The sequence below is a fragment of the Atractosteus spatula genome, chromosome 1 (genome assembly GCF_055471065.1).
Source record: "Atractosteus spatula isolate fAtrSpa1 chromosome 1, fAtrSpa1.hap1, whole genome shotgun sequence".
Lineage (NCBI taxonomy): Eukaryota > Metazoa > Chordata > Actinopteri > Semionotiformes > Lepisosteidae > Atractosteus > Atractosteus spatula.
Genome location: NC_142706.1, coordinates 37,308,344 through 37,328,209, shown reverse-complemented (window position 1 = coordinate 37,328,209; position 19,866 = coordinate 37,308,344). Strand labels below are relative to the sequence as shown.

The following is a 19,866-nucleotide window of genomic DNA, read 5'->3' as shown; positions in this document are numbered from 1 at the left end:
ATAGTCTGGTTGATTATGTCAATCTCTAGCTTTGTTCAGCAGCTTGTAGTGAAATTTAATAAATTTTACTTGCTACACATTCATCCATCAAATGCAGTGATGTTAAAATATTAAAAATTCCATTGGGATTAGGTATCCCAGCTGAATAAAAGCTTTCTCTTAGACAATCAAATACTAGACAAATCTTCACTTTGAACTGTTTGAACCTCGATAAGTTCTCAATTATCTGTTTTTGTTTTGAACTCCACTCCCCAGACTGAAGTATTACAAATCCAGATCCAGGGAAAGGATCCATTAAGATTCCAATTAGGTCTAAACCTACTGTATATCTATTTTGAAGAACTGGGGCTTTTATCAGCTATTGGCTGTTGTTGTGATATAAAGTACAGTACAGGTATAATTTACAGAATATCCAGATAGCTTGCTACAGACAGTTGTAGGCTTTATTTTTGTTCTGCTTTGTCTATTCCTATTAGACTTTTAAACTCCTTTTTCCTTGGGGTCTTTGCAATGTCAGGCCAAAAGTATAAATGTAAACTGTTTCTTAGATGCATTTAGGTTGTTGGCCTTGAATCCTTTAAGCCAATATCGCAGTAGTCTGTATTAGTATTTTTACCAAAATAGTGAAAATCAGGAATTGACCGAGTGTTTTAGTCAATAAGTGAAATAATAATTTATTCATAACCTCCAGCTATTAAGTGCTTTTTCCAGAATATACAGTACCCGAGCAGTTGGTATAATTAGAGGCACATGAATTCTTTAATCTCTGGCACAGCTTCGGTGAAGAAAGCAATAATCAAAAGTACACTTGGTTAAACAAATATGTATTACAGTGACAAGACACAAACTACACTGCACACAACAAAACATACAATACACAAGTTACTCTATATACAGTACACTATTACAAACGGGACATTTCAGAGGCTTAAGATTCTGGTCACCCAGAAAACCCCAGACTGCTACTAAGTATAAAACTCTTAATGCCTACAGAGGCCACATAAGGGATGAGCTGCCTTCTAACTAAATACAATGCAACCTGCAGTTAAATCTCTCTCTCTGCACCCCGGATGCCACAAAATAAATGGGAGCCTATATCCCTATCCATAAAAATGCAACCTGAGTAGGAAAGATGTTTCTAACTGAGTCATCTTTTACCCAGGAAACCCAAGCTCTCTAAAACCACAGAATAGCAAGCTCTCTCTAGCAAGGTTCAAATACTTAGTTCCGGTCAGGTTTTGTTTGGATCGCCTGGAGCAAGCTTCAAGTTTCGACTCCTCTGGACTTGTCTCTCCTCTCTCTTCCCCTTCTTTCTTGATCTTGTTGTTGTCTCTCTGTGCTCTTAATGTGATCTTATATTGTATGTTTCTGTACTGCACATTAACAATCACTAACCCACAGCATACCTGCAGTAGGTATACTAAGTATACTAAGGTAAACTTTACAATTGTTTTTGCTGAAGGAACCCCCCCAGACCTCAGACCTCTCGCCCTTGAAAGTAGAAGTGTCACAAACTTTATCTAAAATCTAAGAGGCGCTTCTTAGTCACCTAAAGCTGTAACAGTATCCTCTAGTAGCTGCCATGTATCCATGTTATACCATTTTATTATTTTTACTTCTTGATTGTTTTTCTTTTCTGCACAACTGAATGTACACATTCCATTTAAAATAGGATACCTAGAGAACGTTTTCTATTACTTTCTGTCATGTCATCCTGAAGGGTTTTTCGTGGTTTTGATTAGGGTTTGCAGCCAGTATTAAATTCATTAATGAATAGCTGCTGTTACAGCTAGTTTCATTGGTTACTTACTAAAATAATAGAGAGCTAGTGATATTGTGTAGTATTTTTTTCAGTGAAATTCCTGGACCACAATAATAATAATTGCTTACACTTAAATAGCAATTTTCTGGATACTCCACTCAAAGCACTTTACAGGTAATGGGGACTCCCCTCCACCACCACCAATGTGCAGCACCCACCTGGATGATGAGACAGCAGCCATAGTGTGTCAGAACGCTCACCGCACATCAGCTATCAGTGGGGAGGAGAGCAGAGTAATGAAACCAATTCATAGATGGGGATTATATTAGGAGGGCCAATGGGAAATTTGGCCAGGACACCGGGGTTACACCCCTACTCTTTTCGAGAAACACCCTGGGATTTTTTAATGACCAGAGAGAGTCAAGACCTTGGTTTTATGTCTCATCCGAAGGACGGTGCCTGTTTACAGTATAGTGTTTCCGTCACTATATACTCATACTGTATACTGTACTATGCATTTTCTCAGAGTGGTACCGTCCCAATGCCACAGCTACATCTTCCGGTTTAAGGCTTCATCACTTTCAGTTCCCTGCACCACAATTGAAGCTCGGGAAGAGAGGGCCTTCATTCAGGACAGGACACTACCATGGCTCCTCCTAAAAGCTTAGTTCTTAGGCCCGAGGCCTGGTCTTTATCTCTTCCAGGGATGGAGGATGGGGCCTTGTTCCCTGGGGCCCTGGTCCAGATTACTGTATATGGGCTTTTCCCACACTTAAGACAATCTCCACTTTTATAAGGAGTCCATTTAAGGCATACAGGTAATTTCTCATTTATCCCTTTCTTAGCTTATATTACATATGTTTCTTCCCATGCTTTCATGCACGAATGTGTGCTCCTCCTTAGTATGCCAAGAATCTGCCTGTTGAGTAAATCTATCTAAAGCTCCATCTGAGATCTGTTAAGACACCTTTGTAAGTCTGTTTACATCCTGAAGTCCTTACCAAGTTAGGCCTGATTACCTCCTCTACTGTGTCAATTTCTTCTGTGAATGTCTGGTTTACGGACCTATCCCCTGGGTGCCTATCCCCTGGGTGCCTGGAGTGAGAGGGCAGAGGTGAGCTTGCTCAATTTCCCTCCCCCTGCTTCCAGTCTCAGGGGACTGGAATTCCCTTCCCAACATCTCCCGAGTGGACGAGGGTCGATTTTCTCTACATCTCCCATTTAGAATAGAATGTAATTTAATCAAATTCTTAGGCTAATTAGAGCTACTGTATTAAAGTTTTTGGCTATGGCCTTCTTAACGAGGCCAATTGCCCTTTTAGCCAATCCGTTGCACTGAGGAGTGTAGGGTGGAGAGAGAACATGCTGTCCTCCATGTTGCTGTAATAACTGTAATAACACTTTAGAATTCTTAAAATGAGTACCTTGGTCAGTCCTAATTTCCTCAGGGATTCCCAATGTCACAAAACCAATTGGTTAGCAAACTTTTAACCACATTTGCAGTGGCAACTTTGGCAGGGTAGACCTTGATATACTGTACCCAGTGCAGTTACAGACAATTGCCAAAAAAATACTTAATATTCCCTTTAGCTCCAGGCTTTAACTGGCTCCAGGCAGAGAGGACTTCACAGATTTCTCACCCTCTTTTCGATGTAGGGGCTGACCCTCCTCTACCTGACATGTAGTGCATTTTCTTCTGCAGCATGTGGACGTACTCAAGGGATGCTCAGACCAAGTGTCTTACAGTGCTTGGTGATATATCTAGTACCTACATGACCCAATTCCTCATGGTTTCCCTGCAGTACTTCGGCCACCTGATCAGGGGGCTCTTCCCTAAGTTCTCCCTTCTCAGGCCAGGATGATTTTCCAACTATAATAATCCTCAGTTGAACCAGTAGGTCTGCCTCGTTTTTACCGCCAGCATGATCTCCAGACTTCTGATGCCCTTATTGGTGCACAGGGGTGATGTCCATTTTAACCATAAACTCAGCTATTAATTTCCATTCTCCTGCATGAACAATGGGCTTTCGTTTCAAATTCTCATGATTATTTTGACACCAAATTTCAAGATTCTGTGTTATGGCATGATAGCAGTAGAAGCTATCGGTTAATAGTATAAACTTCCTAATTTTCATCTTTTCACACTGGCTTAAGGCTTCTACGATTACTATTACTTCAGCTTTCTGTGCAGAACCAGTAGTGCTCCCTCTTTTAGTAAAAATTGTCTGGTCATTCTTTTTAATCATGTAGACCCATAAGGCTTTTTCCACATCTGTTCCCTTCATACTTCCATCAGTGAAGACTTTAAACTGTCAGTCCTTCCTTTCTTTACTCTAAGCTGTGTTTTGTAGACTACCGTCCTTTTCTACCACTAATTAAGGATTTAGGAGAATGTTCTGAAATTTCCCCCATCTTACATTAGTAGCCTTGGCACCTATAACAGTCTCTTTTACAGTTCCTTAAGGTTGTTATATTTAGTAACTAGGGTTATGTCTTTGCCTACTGCTAGTTCCTTAAGTCTAAACCAGTAAAACATTAACATGCTAAGTTCTCGCTCAACCTCCACAAACTTTTGCTCCACTGTTCCAAAGGTTTTCATCCAAATTGCAGTCGAGATCTTATTTTCATTCATTATTTTAATTGTTCCATTTTTCACATCAGTAGAGATTTCTATTCTTAGTCTCTGTTCTGCTTTCCTAGGGGTCAGAGGTACTGTAGGCCTAGACAGACAGCCTCTCTTAATTGCTTAGTACTCGCTTATCTTCGTCATTCGATGACCATTCTGTTTTTCCTAGTCTAGCGTACAAAGGCTTGGCCAGTTTCTGAAATTCAGGCACATGATCACGTATATAATTTGCATTTCTCAAAATTAACTTTCAAGTCTCTGTTGCAAGTAGGGTCTGGCAGCTTTCTATTTTTCCTTATAGTCTCCAGTAATATCAATGTTAGAGGAGAGTTGAAATCCTAAATATTCTACCGTGCCCTTACAGAACTGTAACTATTTGAAACACACGACCAGCAGCCTCTAAATGTTTAGTCTCATCGTCATGAGTCAAAAACACATGGTCAATTTAAACTTTACAGTCCTCACCTTTTAGAATTTCATGCATGATAGACAACTGGGGCATTTTTATAATCCTGAGGTAACCTAGTCCAGATGTTCTGTTGTCCATCATAAGTAATAACCGTTTTTTGGTTTTTTGCATGCTTAAGGGGCTCAAAGGCACAGACCAAAATGCTTCTACCAGGTCTATACGGGTTTTATATTTGCAGAGTTTAATGTGCTTAATAGTAGCACCAGGATAGATTAAGCTGGCTGTAGAGCTATAGTAACTGTCCTACTATTTAAGGATTTATAATTGCAGACCAGATGGTATGTCCCATCAGGCATAAGTACAGCTAAAATGGGAGTATTGGTAAGTGCTGTTTTAACAGGTATTAAAACCTCTTTATTTACTGATTCTTAAACTATTACTCTCAACTCTTCTTTAGCTTTTGAGTTTAGATTAGGCTGTCTTACAGAGGGGTGTATTCCTCCTTCTATCTCGTGTGCAGAATCACTGCTCATGTTTCCACTGTTTTAACAGTTGCCTGAGTGTATTTTTGTTAGCACTACTGATCTGAGCTTCTTCTACCTTTTTTTCCAATTTCAACTGACATGTCAGCTGACTTATACAGTACCAGAGAAGCCTTGACTCGGCTAGTGTCGTTTCTGTGGTTTTGGTGCTGCTGCACCTGTCTAAGTCTTTGAGCAGGATAAGGTCATAGCTTCCAAGTAGCATTGTTACATTCCATTTATTAGTACAGTAGAAGGCATTAATGTTTTGTGCTCCCATCAGCCAGAGTTATATTTTCATAGCCTAGTGCCTTAAATCCTGGCCTAGAATTTATCATTGACATTTCAGCTCCTGAACCTTCATTTATATAGCCTGACTTAACATCGTCAGCTCCCGTTGGAAGATCGTAGGGAGAGGTATCTTTTGTTTCATTCCAAGTGGAGTCCTCATCATCTTGTCGGTCATAAACTGTTCCCTGGCAAGGTGTCCTTTGTCTACGGAAGCCTCCCTCTACTGTACTGCTTTACTAAATTCTCCATATCTACCCAGTCACCCCGCTTTGGGTGTGATCTTCCTTCTGATACAGATAGTCCTATCCTCTGCACAGTGGGTTTTCAGCCATTTATCTGTGTACGCTCCTGAAGACAGGAGGACCATGTCTTTTGGTAATTTATTCAGTAAATCATTACAAAAGCTTCTCCATGCAATATAAACTGCTGTGCTGGTATCATTTTAGATAATATTTCTTGCCTGAGTCCTTCCATTAGGAAATGGCCATTCACAGGCACAACCTTTATGGTGACCATCATGGACATTACCCCAAATTAACACTGTGCATCCAGAAGCCCTATACAGTATACCTGTATATCTTCTACAGTCTCTGGGAGATCAGCATATGGGGGGTTCACAACAAAGCAGTAACTCGCACTGGCCGCCATTTTTAAAGCCTTCAAAGCCTGTTTCGAGTTTTCACTATTAACTTTAGTTCAGGTACCTCTTGTATCAAAGCAGTAGTTCTTGAATGTATTAGCTTTATACTTCTGGCTAGGGTTTTTACTTCCTCTGCTTAGCTCTGCAAGTCTTGAGAAAAAACTTTCAGGCCCCTTTTTGAGCCACACATTGGTCACCAAAAGTTGTCAGGGGAGAGCTTACGCTGAGGCACACGGACTCGCTCTACCTTGAAGGTCAAAAGCAGGGGGTTCTTTCTGGGAAGCCTTTGTTGCACCTCAACTAGAAGAGCACAGGAGTTACCTTGTGAAGGACACTGAGAGGACGCTTGCCTGGCGCTGCTGAGTCTCTTGCCCCCGAGAGGCACAAACTCTAAAACCTCTGGGGAGAGCTGGTGTAGCCCCCCCAATGCTCCTGCAAGGCTAATCCTTCAGAGAAGGCTCCAAAGGTGACCCTTTACGGCTGGTTTATCGATTTCCAAAGGAGGTCATATCTGAGAGGCAAGCTTTTAAAACTAAAAAAAAAATCTTTATTTTGAAGCCTTGTAGGAACCACAGATTTTAAGCAATACAGGATGCATATGGTGATACTAAGGAAGTGAGCAGACGAAAAGAGAAAACAATAAGCTTACCAATTTTACAGGAGTCTTCTTAAGAAGAAAAATAAAACAATTTTATGTATAAAGATAAAACTTTTTCCTAGTCCCACTGGTCCCTAATCTAATCCTAGTCCAACCAGTCAAACCTTTAATCTAACCAAGATAAATCCAACCCTGAATAGTAGACTGACCCACAACCAGTAAAACAGTACAGAGAAAATTTCCCCTTGTATACCATTTCACAAGTCCATTCTCTCAGACAAGGCTGAGAGCTAATTTTTCTTTTGCACCAGCGCTGGGGCTCCGTTTTCAGTGCTGCAGTTCTCGGAGCTCCTGTTATCTTCTGCCCATTTAAGGAGGTCTTCAAGAGTCTCTTCCTCTTGTGCTTTTCTAGCTGTCCTCTCAGTGTTCAGAGCAGTAGCAGGTGGCACAGGGGACTCAGGCACTCCAACTGGTCCTTGTGATCCTGGTGCTCCTTTGACATTTGGAACTTCTGAAGCTTTTTTCTTAACATTTTTTTAAAATACATATTTAGTTCTCTTGAAACATGGCCGGTGCTTAACCACCCTACTCTTGCATTGCTCAGCCAGTTGTGCCCTGCTGCTGGGGCAACTCACCTTTCAGGCAGCACCTCCCAGTGTTGGCACTGACTGCTACTGCTTCTTTTAATACCATTTCCTTTCCCCTGTTAAGTCTTGGACAAGTTTTCATTTGTTAGTTGCTCCTTTACAGTATATGCCTCCAGAGTTGCTGAGCTCCTATGAACCTTCTCCAACTAAGGCTACTTTGTCCTGAGAAGTGCCTTGGTGTTACATGAGTCTCCTGCTCTTGTCTCTCCTCTTCCCCATCTGGGTACCTACTGGACCCATCTTCCTCTCTCCCAATCCATCCTGCCACAGTTTCGTAATACAGGTTGAGTGGAATTGATCAATTTCAAGTTGATTGGAATATATAATCATCTGCTAAACTGTAACTAAAGCAAATTTGTAAAAAAAAAACCAAAATGGACAGGGTCACAAAGTGCTGACAATGCAGGAAACAATTATCCACCTTTCCATGTTTGTGCAGTGCTGAATGTTGGAAACCTGAAGTGTCAAAGCTAAATCTTTATTTTTATAAGCTTCATCTTCCTTATTGTTTGGGATTGATTTGTGGATATCCAGGTCTTGGAGCATCAACCTTACAAGGCAGGCTTGTTTAAAAGTATTTTTCATACAGGCTAATGAATCCAAAGGACTTTTCACTTCCACCCTGTCCTTTTCTACTAAATTGTCTCCTTTACACTGACTGCAGCAGTCTGATTCCTAGATCTCTTTCCCGGTTTCAGTTTTCCCTTCAAAAGTTTGACAAGCTTTGCAATGTCTTTGTCCCTTGACAGGAGCGTGACAGATTGAGACTCTCCAAAAAAAACAAAAGGAAAAGCATCAAGCTCCCAAAGGTAAGTAGGATTTTAATTTGCTGAAATGATTCATGAGCTGGCATGAGATTTTCAAAGATGTTTGAATGTGTTTAGATTCCCGTTGTATAAAATAAATTCCAAGATGTCTCTGCATTTATTAGATGTACAGTATTCTGTTTGTTTACTTCTTAATGTCTTTAAGCTAGTGCAGTTTTGAAGAATTCACAAATATGTTTTTGTCGTGATAATGTATTGAAAAACCCACTAAACTGGGTTCACATGAGTTCTCCTGTTTCCTCCCATAGTCTAAAGATGTTCTTGTAGGTTAAGTGGCTCCTGGGAAAATTGGCTCTGGTGTGAGTGTATCTGTGTGTGCACTTTTATGGACTGGCGTCCTGTCCAGGATGTATCCTGCCTTGTGTCCGTCGCTTGCTAGCTGGGAAAGGCTCCGGCTCCCCTGCAACCCTGAATTGGATAAAGCAGTTACAAAATGGATGGATGGACCAAGTGTGAACAGTGAGGGAGATGCTGTGAAATGATGGAGTAAAATATGAAGCCAGCTAATGTTTATAAATTATTTTATACGTCATGTTTTCAAACATTACATGAACTCGGTTACATGTGATGATATACTACATACAGTACAGTACAGTATACAGTGGGTGTAGAAAGTATAGACCGCCATTTTGTTGCCACATTTCGTTGTGTTACAACTGGAAAACGCAACAGACCTTCCTATGTGTTCTTAGCAGCATCCTCTACGACAGTGGTTCTCAAACTGTGGTACGCAGAGTGCCGCCAGGTGGTACGCCAAATGACCCTGGAACTGTGTCGTGTGCGCTGAAAAATCGGGACGGGTTTTCATATTTTGTATTTTAATACGTGTCGAATACGCAGCCTACGTACTACGATACAGTGCGCGCTAATACTTCAGTGGACACAAGAGATACTCTGTAATTCTATACTACTCTAAAGGAATGCGTGCTACGGATGCAAGTGACCAATTGTATTTAAAAAAGCTACTGTATCTCCAGCAAATAGGGAGAAAGGAGAATGTGCATGATTTTGGAACAATGCCAACGTTGTAAACACAGGAATGCATAGAAATACATGCTAAGAACGCAGGTAATCTTGTGAGCACACGAAAGCGTGATAACAGAAAAATATTTAAGAACTGTTCTAATTTGAGAAAAATACACCGAGCGTCTCTGTGTTTTGCTCCCATGCGCATGAAATAAAAACTTTAAATAAATACGGAAATAAAAACGGAAACACGGAAAAATGTAAGCTTGTGGATTGCTAAAGCAGGTAAGCTACACTATTTTTGAAGAACCTTATTTACCGTTGGCAAAAGAGCTGACACGTATTATGTGTAGAGAAAAAGCTACTAAACAGCTCGACCTGCTGCCCCCCTCCCCCTGAAAGACACAGTCATTCATAGAATTATTGAAATGAAGGATTATATCAAAAGTACACCGATAGAGCGCGTTAAGATGAGCAGATGTTTTTCACTGCAATTAGATGAGTCTGTAGTCGATTTGGCCAATTTGCTTGTTTACGTTAGATACGAGTTTGAGGGCATGTCCCATGAAGACTTTCTGTTCTGTAAACCGCTACCAACAGGAACTACAGGAGAGCACATATTTCAGCTTTTGAATGAATTTCTCGAAGAGAATGGCCTCGACTGGATAAAATGCGTCTGAGTTTGTACAGACGGTGCTAGAGCAATGACAAGCCAACATAACGGTGTAGTTGCACGAATTAGAGAGGTTGCTCCATAAATTAATGTACGCATTACAACATCCACCGCGAGACCTTTGCCGTCAAGAAAATGCCTGACGATTTAATATCTGTTAGACTCTGTTGTGAATTGTATCAAGGCTCGAAAAATTAATTCACATCTGCTTTGCTCAATTAAACAGGCTCACCCCTCTCACTGAAATGGTGCTTTTTTATTAGTTGTTGTTAATGTTTTTTTTCTGTAAAACACTTTGAGAAGCCACCTTTAAAGGCGCTATATCAAATACAGTTTATTATTATAATATTTATTATATGTATGTGTGAGTGTGTGTGTGTGCACGCGCGCTCATGTTGGTCATTGAGAATTTCTGGGGTACCTATGAGAATATGACTTATAGGTGGTACTTGGATGCTTTGGTTGGATTAGGGGTGGTACTTGGTCCAAAAAGTTTGAGAACCACTGCTCTACGATATCAATGTGTTTAAAAGTTAGGGGCTAAAAATAGTTACAAATCCTCCTTGCAAAAGTATTTACCCCCTTAGAATTAACCAACCTGTTGCTTCAGAATTTGTACAGTATGTTGATCGGAATACACCTGTGTGCTGTTAAAAAGGTTAACCATTCAGATTGAGCACACCAGTCTTTGTGCATTCCCATTGTTGGACATTGCAGACACAGCCATATGAACACAAAGGAGCTTCTGCAACAACTAAGGAACATGTTGTGGACAGATTCGAGTCAGGCGGGGGGCATTAGAAGATTGATAAGGCACTGAATATCCCAAGAAGCACTTTAAATCAATTAGCAGGGCTTGGAGGACACATAAAACTACTCAGCATCTTCAACAACCAGGTTGTCCTCCAGAACTCAGCAGCCAGAGAAGAAAGGCATTGGTCAGAGAAGTGGTCAAGAGGCCAAAACAAATCACGGCTGTATGATAGAGTGGCGAGGGGGAAGCCATATTTGGGGGAAAAAAAAGCTCACATCAAGTCCCTTCTTAAATATGCAGAAAAGCATGAGTCCTTTGAATCAATATGGAAAAATAATAGTCGTGGTCTGATGAGAGAATAATTGAGTTATTTGGTCTCAATGAAAGCCGTATGTCTGGTGAAGGAAGAGCACTGCTTATCACTCACAAAACACCATTCCCACATTGAAGCATGGTGGTAGCAGCATAATGTTCTGGGGTTGCTTTTCATTGGCTGGGACCTACAGGCTTGTCAAAGTAGAGGGTAGAATGAATGGAGCAAATGGTAGATCCGGGAGAAAGACCTGGAACAGTCTGCAAAAGATCTGAATCTGTGGCAGACATTCATATTTCAACAGGACAATGACCTCGATGTTAAATACTTAAGGTCTTAGTGGGGTGAATACTTGTCCAAGATGTATTTTTCGGTGTTCTCTTTTTCATAAAGTTTTTTTTTTTTACAATAAAAACAATTATGCCATTTCAAAATCAAGTCTGTTTTGTTGATTGCACAAAAAATCCTGTTCAAATGTGTTGCAATTTGAAGTTGAGCAAAATGTGGTATAGGTCCGAGGGAGGTTAAAACTTTGTACTGCCACTGTACAATTACTGACGCTTGCAACACTTCAGTTAAAATTATTTAATTCCCCGAATGTATTATATTGGGTGCCACAAACAGAATTGCACCCCTTGTATGCACATAGTAAATTTACCTGAAATATTTGCTGGCCAAGCTGAATGAATGTTCAGTATACTTTGTAAGATATTGTTGTTAGACACCATAAGTGTAATACAGTATAACAACAAGTAACAACAACAAGTATAATTAACAACATTTTATAAAACTGAATTAAATGTCAATTAACATTATTTCATATGACTTTATTGGTGGACTTCCTTACACGGAGTGAATTACTTTGTTTGCTCAGTTAATTAATTAGATTAGTAAACAGTGATTTAAAGATCAAATCGCCCTAATGTCACATGCCTGTAGACTATAATAATAGTAAGGTAATGTTTTCTTGATTTGGGGACTCAACAAAAACTGTTCTTTTTCATGGGAACCAGAGTCCTCTGTATGTTTTTTTTTTCCCTCACAGTCCCTTTGAAGTATCGCTCTATGACTCGGTGCTGGAACCCAATGAACAGTGAACTGAAGTGCACTGTATATGAACGTTTCAGCTTAATTAAAATGAAAATCTGGTATCTGCACATTATAGAACCATGTTGGGGGTATGTTCGTGCCAGTGTTGCTGTGTTGGCAATTCTTATTATACTCTCTTACTGTATATTTCATTTAAACAACAAATACTGTGCGCGAGATTGTTTTGCTCTGCTACAATCAGAAATCTGTCATTTGCTCAAGGAACGGATTCACTTTCACATGCTGTCATAGTGCTAGTAATTTAGCCAATAGGGACTATAAAATCTCGCTAATACACTGTCTTAGTGTATTAGTCTACATATATAAAGTAGTGTACTTTTGTTAAGTGTGAAGTTTAAAGATATGTCCTGCTTTTAGAGGTGTACAGCATTTCTTAGATATTGTACACAGTGATTCTTTTTCTTGCATCATTGGGAATGATTATGGTGTAATTGTTTTCACTTAATAGATTTCCAGCAGTGCTAACCCATAATTTTAATAATAAATCTTTCAATCTCGAAAGCATACTGTTACTGTACCAACCTCTAATTTACAGTGTTTTCATAATATTTGATTAAAGCTTGGGACATTGTTAAATGCCAAATAAAAAATCTGATGTACTGTACTTGAGTAAACACTATCCCTGAAATTCACCTGCAGCCTGTGTGGGTCCTAATGCCCCAGTATAGTGACGGGGACACTATACTGTAAACAGGCGCCGTCCTTCGGATGAGACATAAAACTGAGGTCCTGACTCTGTGGTCATTAAAAATCCCAGGGTGCTTCTCGTAAAGAGTAGGGGTGTAACCCTGGCGTCCTGGCTAAATTTCCCATTGGCCCTTACCAATCATGGCCTCCTAATAATCCCCATCTATGAAATGGCTTCATCACTCTGTTCTCCTCCCCACTGATAACAGATGTGTGGTGATCTATTATTGATGGACTGGGATCTAAACGGAGGTTGGACTGAAGATTGAGGCACCTTTTGTACAATACCTTGCTTTTTTTAACCTCCCAGCCAAAATGCAACAACTAAAATAACCAATCCCCACCCCCAACAGAGCCCTGCCGTTTAGTGATACTCCCTTCCACGTTTCTCCCTAAGGATCTAAAGGAAGTGTCCAAGAAATAAGACTTTGGCTGCATCAGCTCTTCCAGGCTACCACTTTAGGTCAGTCCCTGGCAGTCTAGATGTCGACAGTTCATATAAAAAATATCAGGCCTGGCCATGATCCGTTCATCCCAGGAGAGGGAGGCCAACAGCAGCCAGATCTGTTTCTGATACTGTGTGAGGCCCAGAATAGAATCATCATCTAGAAAGAGTTCTAACTGGGGTGTTGATTTTCTTGTTACCGGGCTTTACCTAGATATGAGCTACGTGTTTTGAGAAATTAATTCTTAAATTTACTCTGAAAAGACGATGAAATTGAAATTGGACGTGACACATACATAGTTAGTTCTTTAAGCTGTTCATGTTATTTTTATTATCCATTTGGGATTCTCAAAATGTACAAAGTTATCTCAGATTCACATGATGGTGCCTGTTGTTCTTTCGGCTGGCTTGGGGGAATATGTCTGTTCTGTTTTCTTCACAGCGGTTGGGTTATTTAAGTTTTGCTCTGTCACTCTAGTCTCTTAGCAACTGTCTCGCAGAGGATGCAAGTCAGCCTCTAATTGTACTCAGGGGCTGTGGTAAGGCTGATTCCTGCTGTCTAAAATCAGATGTTGTAAATGGGAGAAAAAATATATTTTATTCCTGCACTTAGTGCCGTGCTTACCTGGCTAGTGAGGGTTGAATTCTGTTTTGTTCTCTTTAAATCCCTTATACATGATTCATTTTTTGGGAGATTTAGATTTTCTATTACTTTCAGGGTCAGAACCAGACAGCACCGCTACAGAATTTTCTTGTGTACAATGTACAGTACCATTGAGAGGTGGCTTTACTTTAGTCTCATCCGTTTAAGCACTTCACAAAACTGATTGTGGTTATTGTGGCTTTAAATTAAAAAAACTCAGTTATTTGTGATCATAAGGACTCTATCATCATATGATGGTGTTATGTCCATCTGTGGCTACGAGACAGTGCTTTTAATGCTATTGAATTGTAAGTTTTTCTTTCAGTTCTAACATTTTGTCTTATGTGAACCTGAGGACCACGGAGTTAGTCTGTGTGGCTCTGGGCATGTTAACTCTCAAACCACAGTCACTAACTGTAATACTTAGGTCCGCTGTGTTGTAGCACTTTCTCAACATTTTACAAACTTCTTAAGCCCTGAGAGGCATTAAATTTGATGCTTAAGATATAAACTTAATATAAATCATGCGTGAAAGTATTTCACCCACAAATTGCTTTTACCTGTAAGTAGTTTATTTCTCCTTAACAATTTAGTGCATTGTCTAGTTCATGTTCATTATGCATGCTATATTTCATGAGACTCTGAATTATTCTGAATCTGTTCTTTTAAGAATTTAAAAGGTGAACTCCTGTATGCTGGTCAGTTAATTCCTTAGTCACTTTGATATCTTTTAGTGAGTAATCTACTGTGGCGTACAGCATGGACATTGAGAAAAAATCTATTTCCACTAATCTTGCACAATTTATGAAACTCTAATTTGTTCTGTGCTTTTTAAAATATGCGCATGCACAGTCAAAGTAATTTTCATTATGTGTCCAAGACGGGTTGTTTGCAGTCCTCATAATGAAACCCACAGCTGACAGAGCTGTTGAACGTCATGTATTTTGATAGCACCACTTAGATCCTTAATATGTTGATGTATTACCCAATATATTGGATCACAGTATAGACTTTAGTTCAAGAAGTTAACATTTATCATTGCAAGATCCATTGTTTCCAAAAATGCTTGGATTAATAGGATTGTTAGTTTCTCCTGTATTAAAAAGTGTTTTTTTTTATTTTGAAATTGCATTGTCATTTTTTTTCTCTCTCATTTGATCATACACAGAGGTATTGTCGTTGTAGCCGAGTACACCTTTCAGCCTTTAAAAGCTCTTCATGTTAACTGTTCAGCTAGTCTGTTTGCTGAAAAATGCTGAAATAATTTTTTAGTGCATTCGATTTCTGTACAAGTTTACTGTGTTTTTACAGTTTGACATCCCTGATTTTTAGAATGAATTTGTTTTTACCTGACAGCATAATTGCACAAAAAATGGTAAAATCCCTATTACCGTTATTAAGGGCTATAGGAATTATGGAAGTTATGGATTAGTGCTGTGGGTATTAATGAAGTGGAAATGCAGTGAGGTTTGGTTGCTGGGTTTGCAGAGCCCTCCCAGTAACACCAGGCTGGGGAGATGGGGAATTGTGAACGCTGAATGCAGACCGAAAAGACCGTTTCATGGAGTTAGATAGAAGCAAAGGAGGGGTGGAGAGGAGACTGCAGGAGTCAGTGATAACTATCACATTAACGGAGGCACACGCACGTCCCTGTATTGTCAGAGTGCTGAGGGGAGGGGGTCTTCAAAGATTGAAAGAATCCTTTGCTGGCTTATGTAGTTGTAGAGAAATTGTTGATCTGAAGTAAAAAGAGCAATTTCTTTTTAAATTTGGCATGAACAAAAGTTCAGGGAAAGGAAGCAATCCCTTCTCAGAAATTAATCCAATTATTTTTTTTATCGCTGAGATTTAGTAGATTATAGCCAATTACAGTACATGCCTAAGGACTCATTTTTAAAAAACATTTTAGTATTAATGATCTAAGATTCGTTTGCCTTATAATCATATATTGTAAAGTTGTGTTGCCGTGGATGTTTGACTGACATCAAGACCTTTTAAAAAGGGCTGAATCAAGGATAATCCGCTTTGGTGTAAAACGCGACAATGGAGTATTTGCTGCTTATCTTGTATTTTTCATCTTTCATCTGCTTGTGCGCTCTTGTTTGCCTGTATTTTTCTGGGTGCCAAGAAATGACCTATAAACATGAAGGTAAGAGTTTATCAATATCTGAAAGCAAGCTTGAAGTCTGGGAGTTATATTATCCGGTCCTTCCTTTGGGGGAAAAAAATAATTTAATTATTTTTAAATCTTCTTTAATTTATAGATTATTTAGGACAGGTTACAATGGCTTTACCAGGTAGATGAGGAGATACAGTTTACATGTAAGGGATGTTGATGGCATATTTTGTCCTGTAGGGATTGTGCTGTTAACTCAAAGGCAGATCCCTTTAGCCGTGCTGCCTGGTTAAGAAGCAGAATGTAATAGAATAGGTTCTTTTAGTACATTATTTCCTGTTGTTTTTTTAAAACCAAGTCCACCCTTACTAGTTGTTTTTGTTTTCTCATGCTGGTGTATGTCTTGAATGAATATTTATTGTTAAGACCTTGATTTAATTGTATATGAGCTGTACTGTATTTTCCTGTGCATAGACTAATGAGGCTCAAGATTAATTTGATTCATTTTTGATCATTCTTTTTTTTTCCCCATCTGTTTGCGTACTTATCATTTTTAGGATTAATTTTAGCCTATGGTACAAACAGATTCTTCATGGCTAAAGGTGTTTTGAATTTGTAATGATGTAGGCTGAGTCTCTTGTGATTTTTATTCTGGATTGTCCATTGCCTCATGTTAATTACTGCACCTTGATCTACCTTTTCCCAAATCACAAATATGTACTGCTGTTATGACACTGCTGTTGACTAATAGAAATATTACAGAGTATCATAAGTAATTACACACCTACAGTACATACAGTCGAGCTTATCTTAAATTCTTGGTCATCTTTTATCTGTAGTAATTTTGGCAATGTTTATTATAAAGAACAATCATAACTACAGTCTGCCCATGGACAGAGTGCTTTTAATACATGGTCGCAACACTTCACATTTAAAATGTTTTAGTGATTTTAGTGATTTTATCAGTTGAATTTGAATTTTCAGGTGTTAATTCTGTTTCATGTTTTTTCTTCTTGAATCTGAATTTGTCTATACTTTTTCATGTCTTTCCTGCCACGACAACACCTTTCTTTTTCACAGATGAAGTCACCTGTTGTTCTAGGAATCACTCTGATCTTTTCCACATTGCTGTTACCCTGCATATCCTAGTTAATCATGAATAAATGTTTTCTAGAAACAGCAGGTTTTTAATACTTGTTTATAGTATAATGTTCTTCCAGTCTTCCTCCAATACTGAAATATGTTGTTAATTTCCCAGTGGATAATTAATTCCGAAATGCTGCTGTTCTGTTTCTTTTCAAGTGTGGCTTGCATTATGTTCAGATCAATGATTTAGAAAAATGACAAGTTTATTACATTTTTTGAAGTGGTGGGGAAGGGGGTTTGTTTAGTTTGACAAGGTGCCTTGGCTCAGAGGTGACTTAATGTAAATCATCATGTTTGGATTTTTAAGATACAGTACATCCTACTCTTTACAGCTGTTACTTTTGTGATGACACACTACATTCAATAAACATAATTTCTTCTTTTCAACTCTTTAAAAGCATGCCATGGGATCCTGCACGTATTCCTAGGGTTATAGGGCGGTTCTCCTTCCAAGTGTAAGAATTATGAGAAAAACATTTACCAAATGAGCTGAAATATAAACTGTAGCTTTACAATTACTGTACATCTCATGTTCCCTAGTTACCCCCATGTGCTTCAGTAGACCCGGATCTCGAAACACTGTTTAAAACGTCTTTTCACGGACACGATGAACATCAGTCCTTTTTTCGGTATCATTAGTGTCTATCAAGCAAGAAATGGGCTGCAAGCCTCGGGCTGTGGAAACACAAAGTTCTGTATTCTGTAAATAATATTAGCATAGAAGAGGCACAGAAATGTAGAAGGGTTTAATGTAAACAAAAAAATACATCCAGGATCTGATGTATTCAGCCAATTATACTTAAAAAACCAACATATTATTCACTGGCTGTTAGCCAGACTTTTCCTACAGTAAAACAGGAAAATTGCTATTGTAACACCCATCCATAGAACGGGTGATAACCAAAACAAGACATTATACACAAAAGACTTCTATTACACATAAGAATATAGAAACTATCAGAATTGAACTAGACAATCTTACAGTATATATAACCACATGGCACTAAGATTATTGGGGAGAGTTAACATGTTTTAGAGGCAGGTTTAAATAATGTTCATGTTTTGAACAAGTGAAACAAGTGAATATTTGATAACCTTATTTAAATTTGAGAATGCTTTTGAAGGAGGTCCATCCAAAAAGATTACTGGTTAAACTGCGTTTATTGATTAGAGTTTGTCACCATAGTCTGAGAAAGAAAGAAAAGAAACCATGTACAATCTTGGTCTTATCACCACATCACTGTCCTACAGTACATTGACTGGTGAAAATAACTTTTCTTTTAGGCTTCGATAGCTTTTGATGACTTTGTTATTTTTAAAGCTATGAGTACGTCCGATTCAAGTATTAAAAATCCTCAAAGGTAGTGACGCAGACAACCCCGTGAACCTCTTCAGAATAATCAATGAAATATGAAACCAGAAGAAATGAACAGAAAGTAGAAGGTAGGCTCAATAAAACTGAGAACAGGAGGCACATCCTTACTGAAGGGGGTGTGAGACAAGTTGCCCATGTTGTTAAAGCAGGTATCATGATTTCATTCACCAAGCATTTTAATAATATTCCTGGATATATTAGCAAAGAGAAGATGAACGAGCTACACAGAAATTCCAGTATTCCTTTATATAGCATTTATATAGCACTTGTCTGAGAGGATGCCAACGCTCTTTTTAGGTAAGAGGAAAGCCACCTCAATCCAGTACAGCACAGGTACCTGGGTACAGGCAGCAGGCATTATACACCAACACCTCTGCTGCTGTACATGGCTGATCAGGTAGAGAAGTGAGAAATTGCAATGGGAACATTAGGCAGGCCAGATTGTGCAAGCCCAGAGTGAAATTTAACCAGCAAGCTATAGTTATCTAATCATACAACAGTGCCAGAGGATTTTTAATGGCTTTTGTAAAGTACACCTTGGTTTCATGTCTCTTCCAAACAGTGGCATTTCTGTTCACCATACTGGGGAATGTGTTTGGAGATTATGGTCCAAAGAGAGGTGTGCCACCTAATGGTGTGCCACAAGCAGCAGCCTGGTATTCCTTGGAGGTCTGAGATCGGGCTAGAAGGTGGTATTGCTGCTAGATGGACTGGCAACCCAAGCATCAATTGTGAAAAACTGCCATCTTTGCAATTGTGACTGAATTCCTCCAAGTTGGACTCTCCCCTCATAGGGAGGATCTTAATTAACTGACTTAATGACTGAATAGCCTCTGCCTGTTTTATCATGTCTTGTGTTCTTTGTACAACCTGGCCCTGATAAACATATCTGTATTTATCTTCTGTTCATTTTAATCAAGTGAAAGGAAATTGTATTAATTGTGTAACTAATTGTTCTTTGTGATGTAGATACTGTACCAGTTAATACCACAAGTCTAGTTATCTGTCCGTATTTTTGATGCTTTGATGGGATTGTGTTGTCCTGCACCAGAAAGTAGTGGTAGAAAGGCCTAAAGCATTTGGAAGTGTACTTTGTTTTGTTGTGATAACGTAAAATGTGTACAGTAAATGAGTGTTTTTGCTGGTGTAATTCAATGACTGTGTTGGGGCTTTATATCCTCAGAGGCATGTTGTGGAGACATATTTTGGATTTGATGAAGAATCTGTGGACTCTGAGACCTCCTCTTTGACATCTTACACCACAGACAGAACAGACAGAACTCCAGCTACTCCTGAAGAAGACTTGGAAGACGTAAG

The 19,866-nt window shown here is 39.1% G+C and overlaps 1 protein-coding gene across 2 annotated transcripts in view; it reads left to right on the top strand.

The window, feature by feature from the left end:
• Positions 1 to 19,866, top strand: part of LOC148840844 (janus kinase and microtubule-interacting protein 1-like) — a 114,062-nt gene that overhangs the window by 69,122 nt on the left and 25,074 nt on the right. For both annotated transcript variants that reach the window (XM_088922059.1, XM_088921976.1), the window contains exons 8-9: positions 8,244 to 8,303; positions 19,733 to 19,861. In XM_088922059.1, coding sequence (XP_088778185.1) covers positions 8,244 to 8,303; positions 19,733 to 19,861 — 189 coding nt within the window. The remainder of the gene's footprint in view (positions 1 to 8,243; positions 8,304 to 19,732; positions 19,862 to 19,866) is intronic.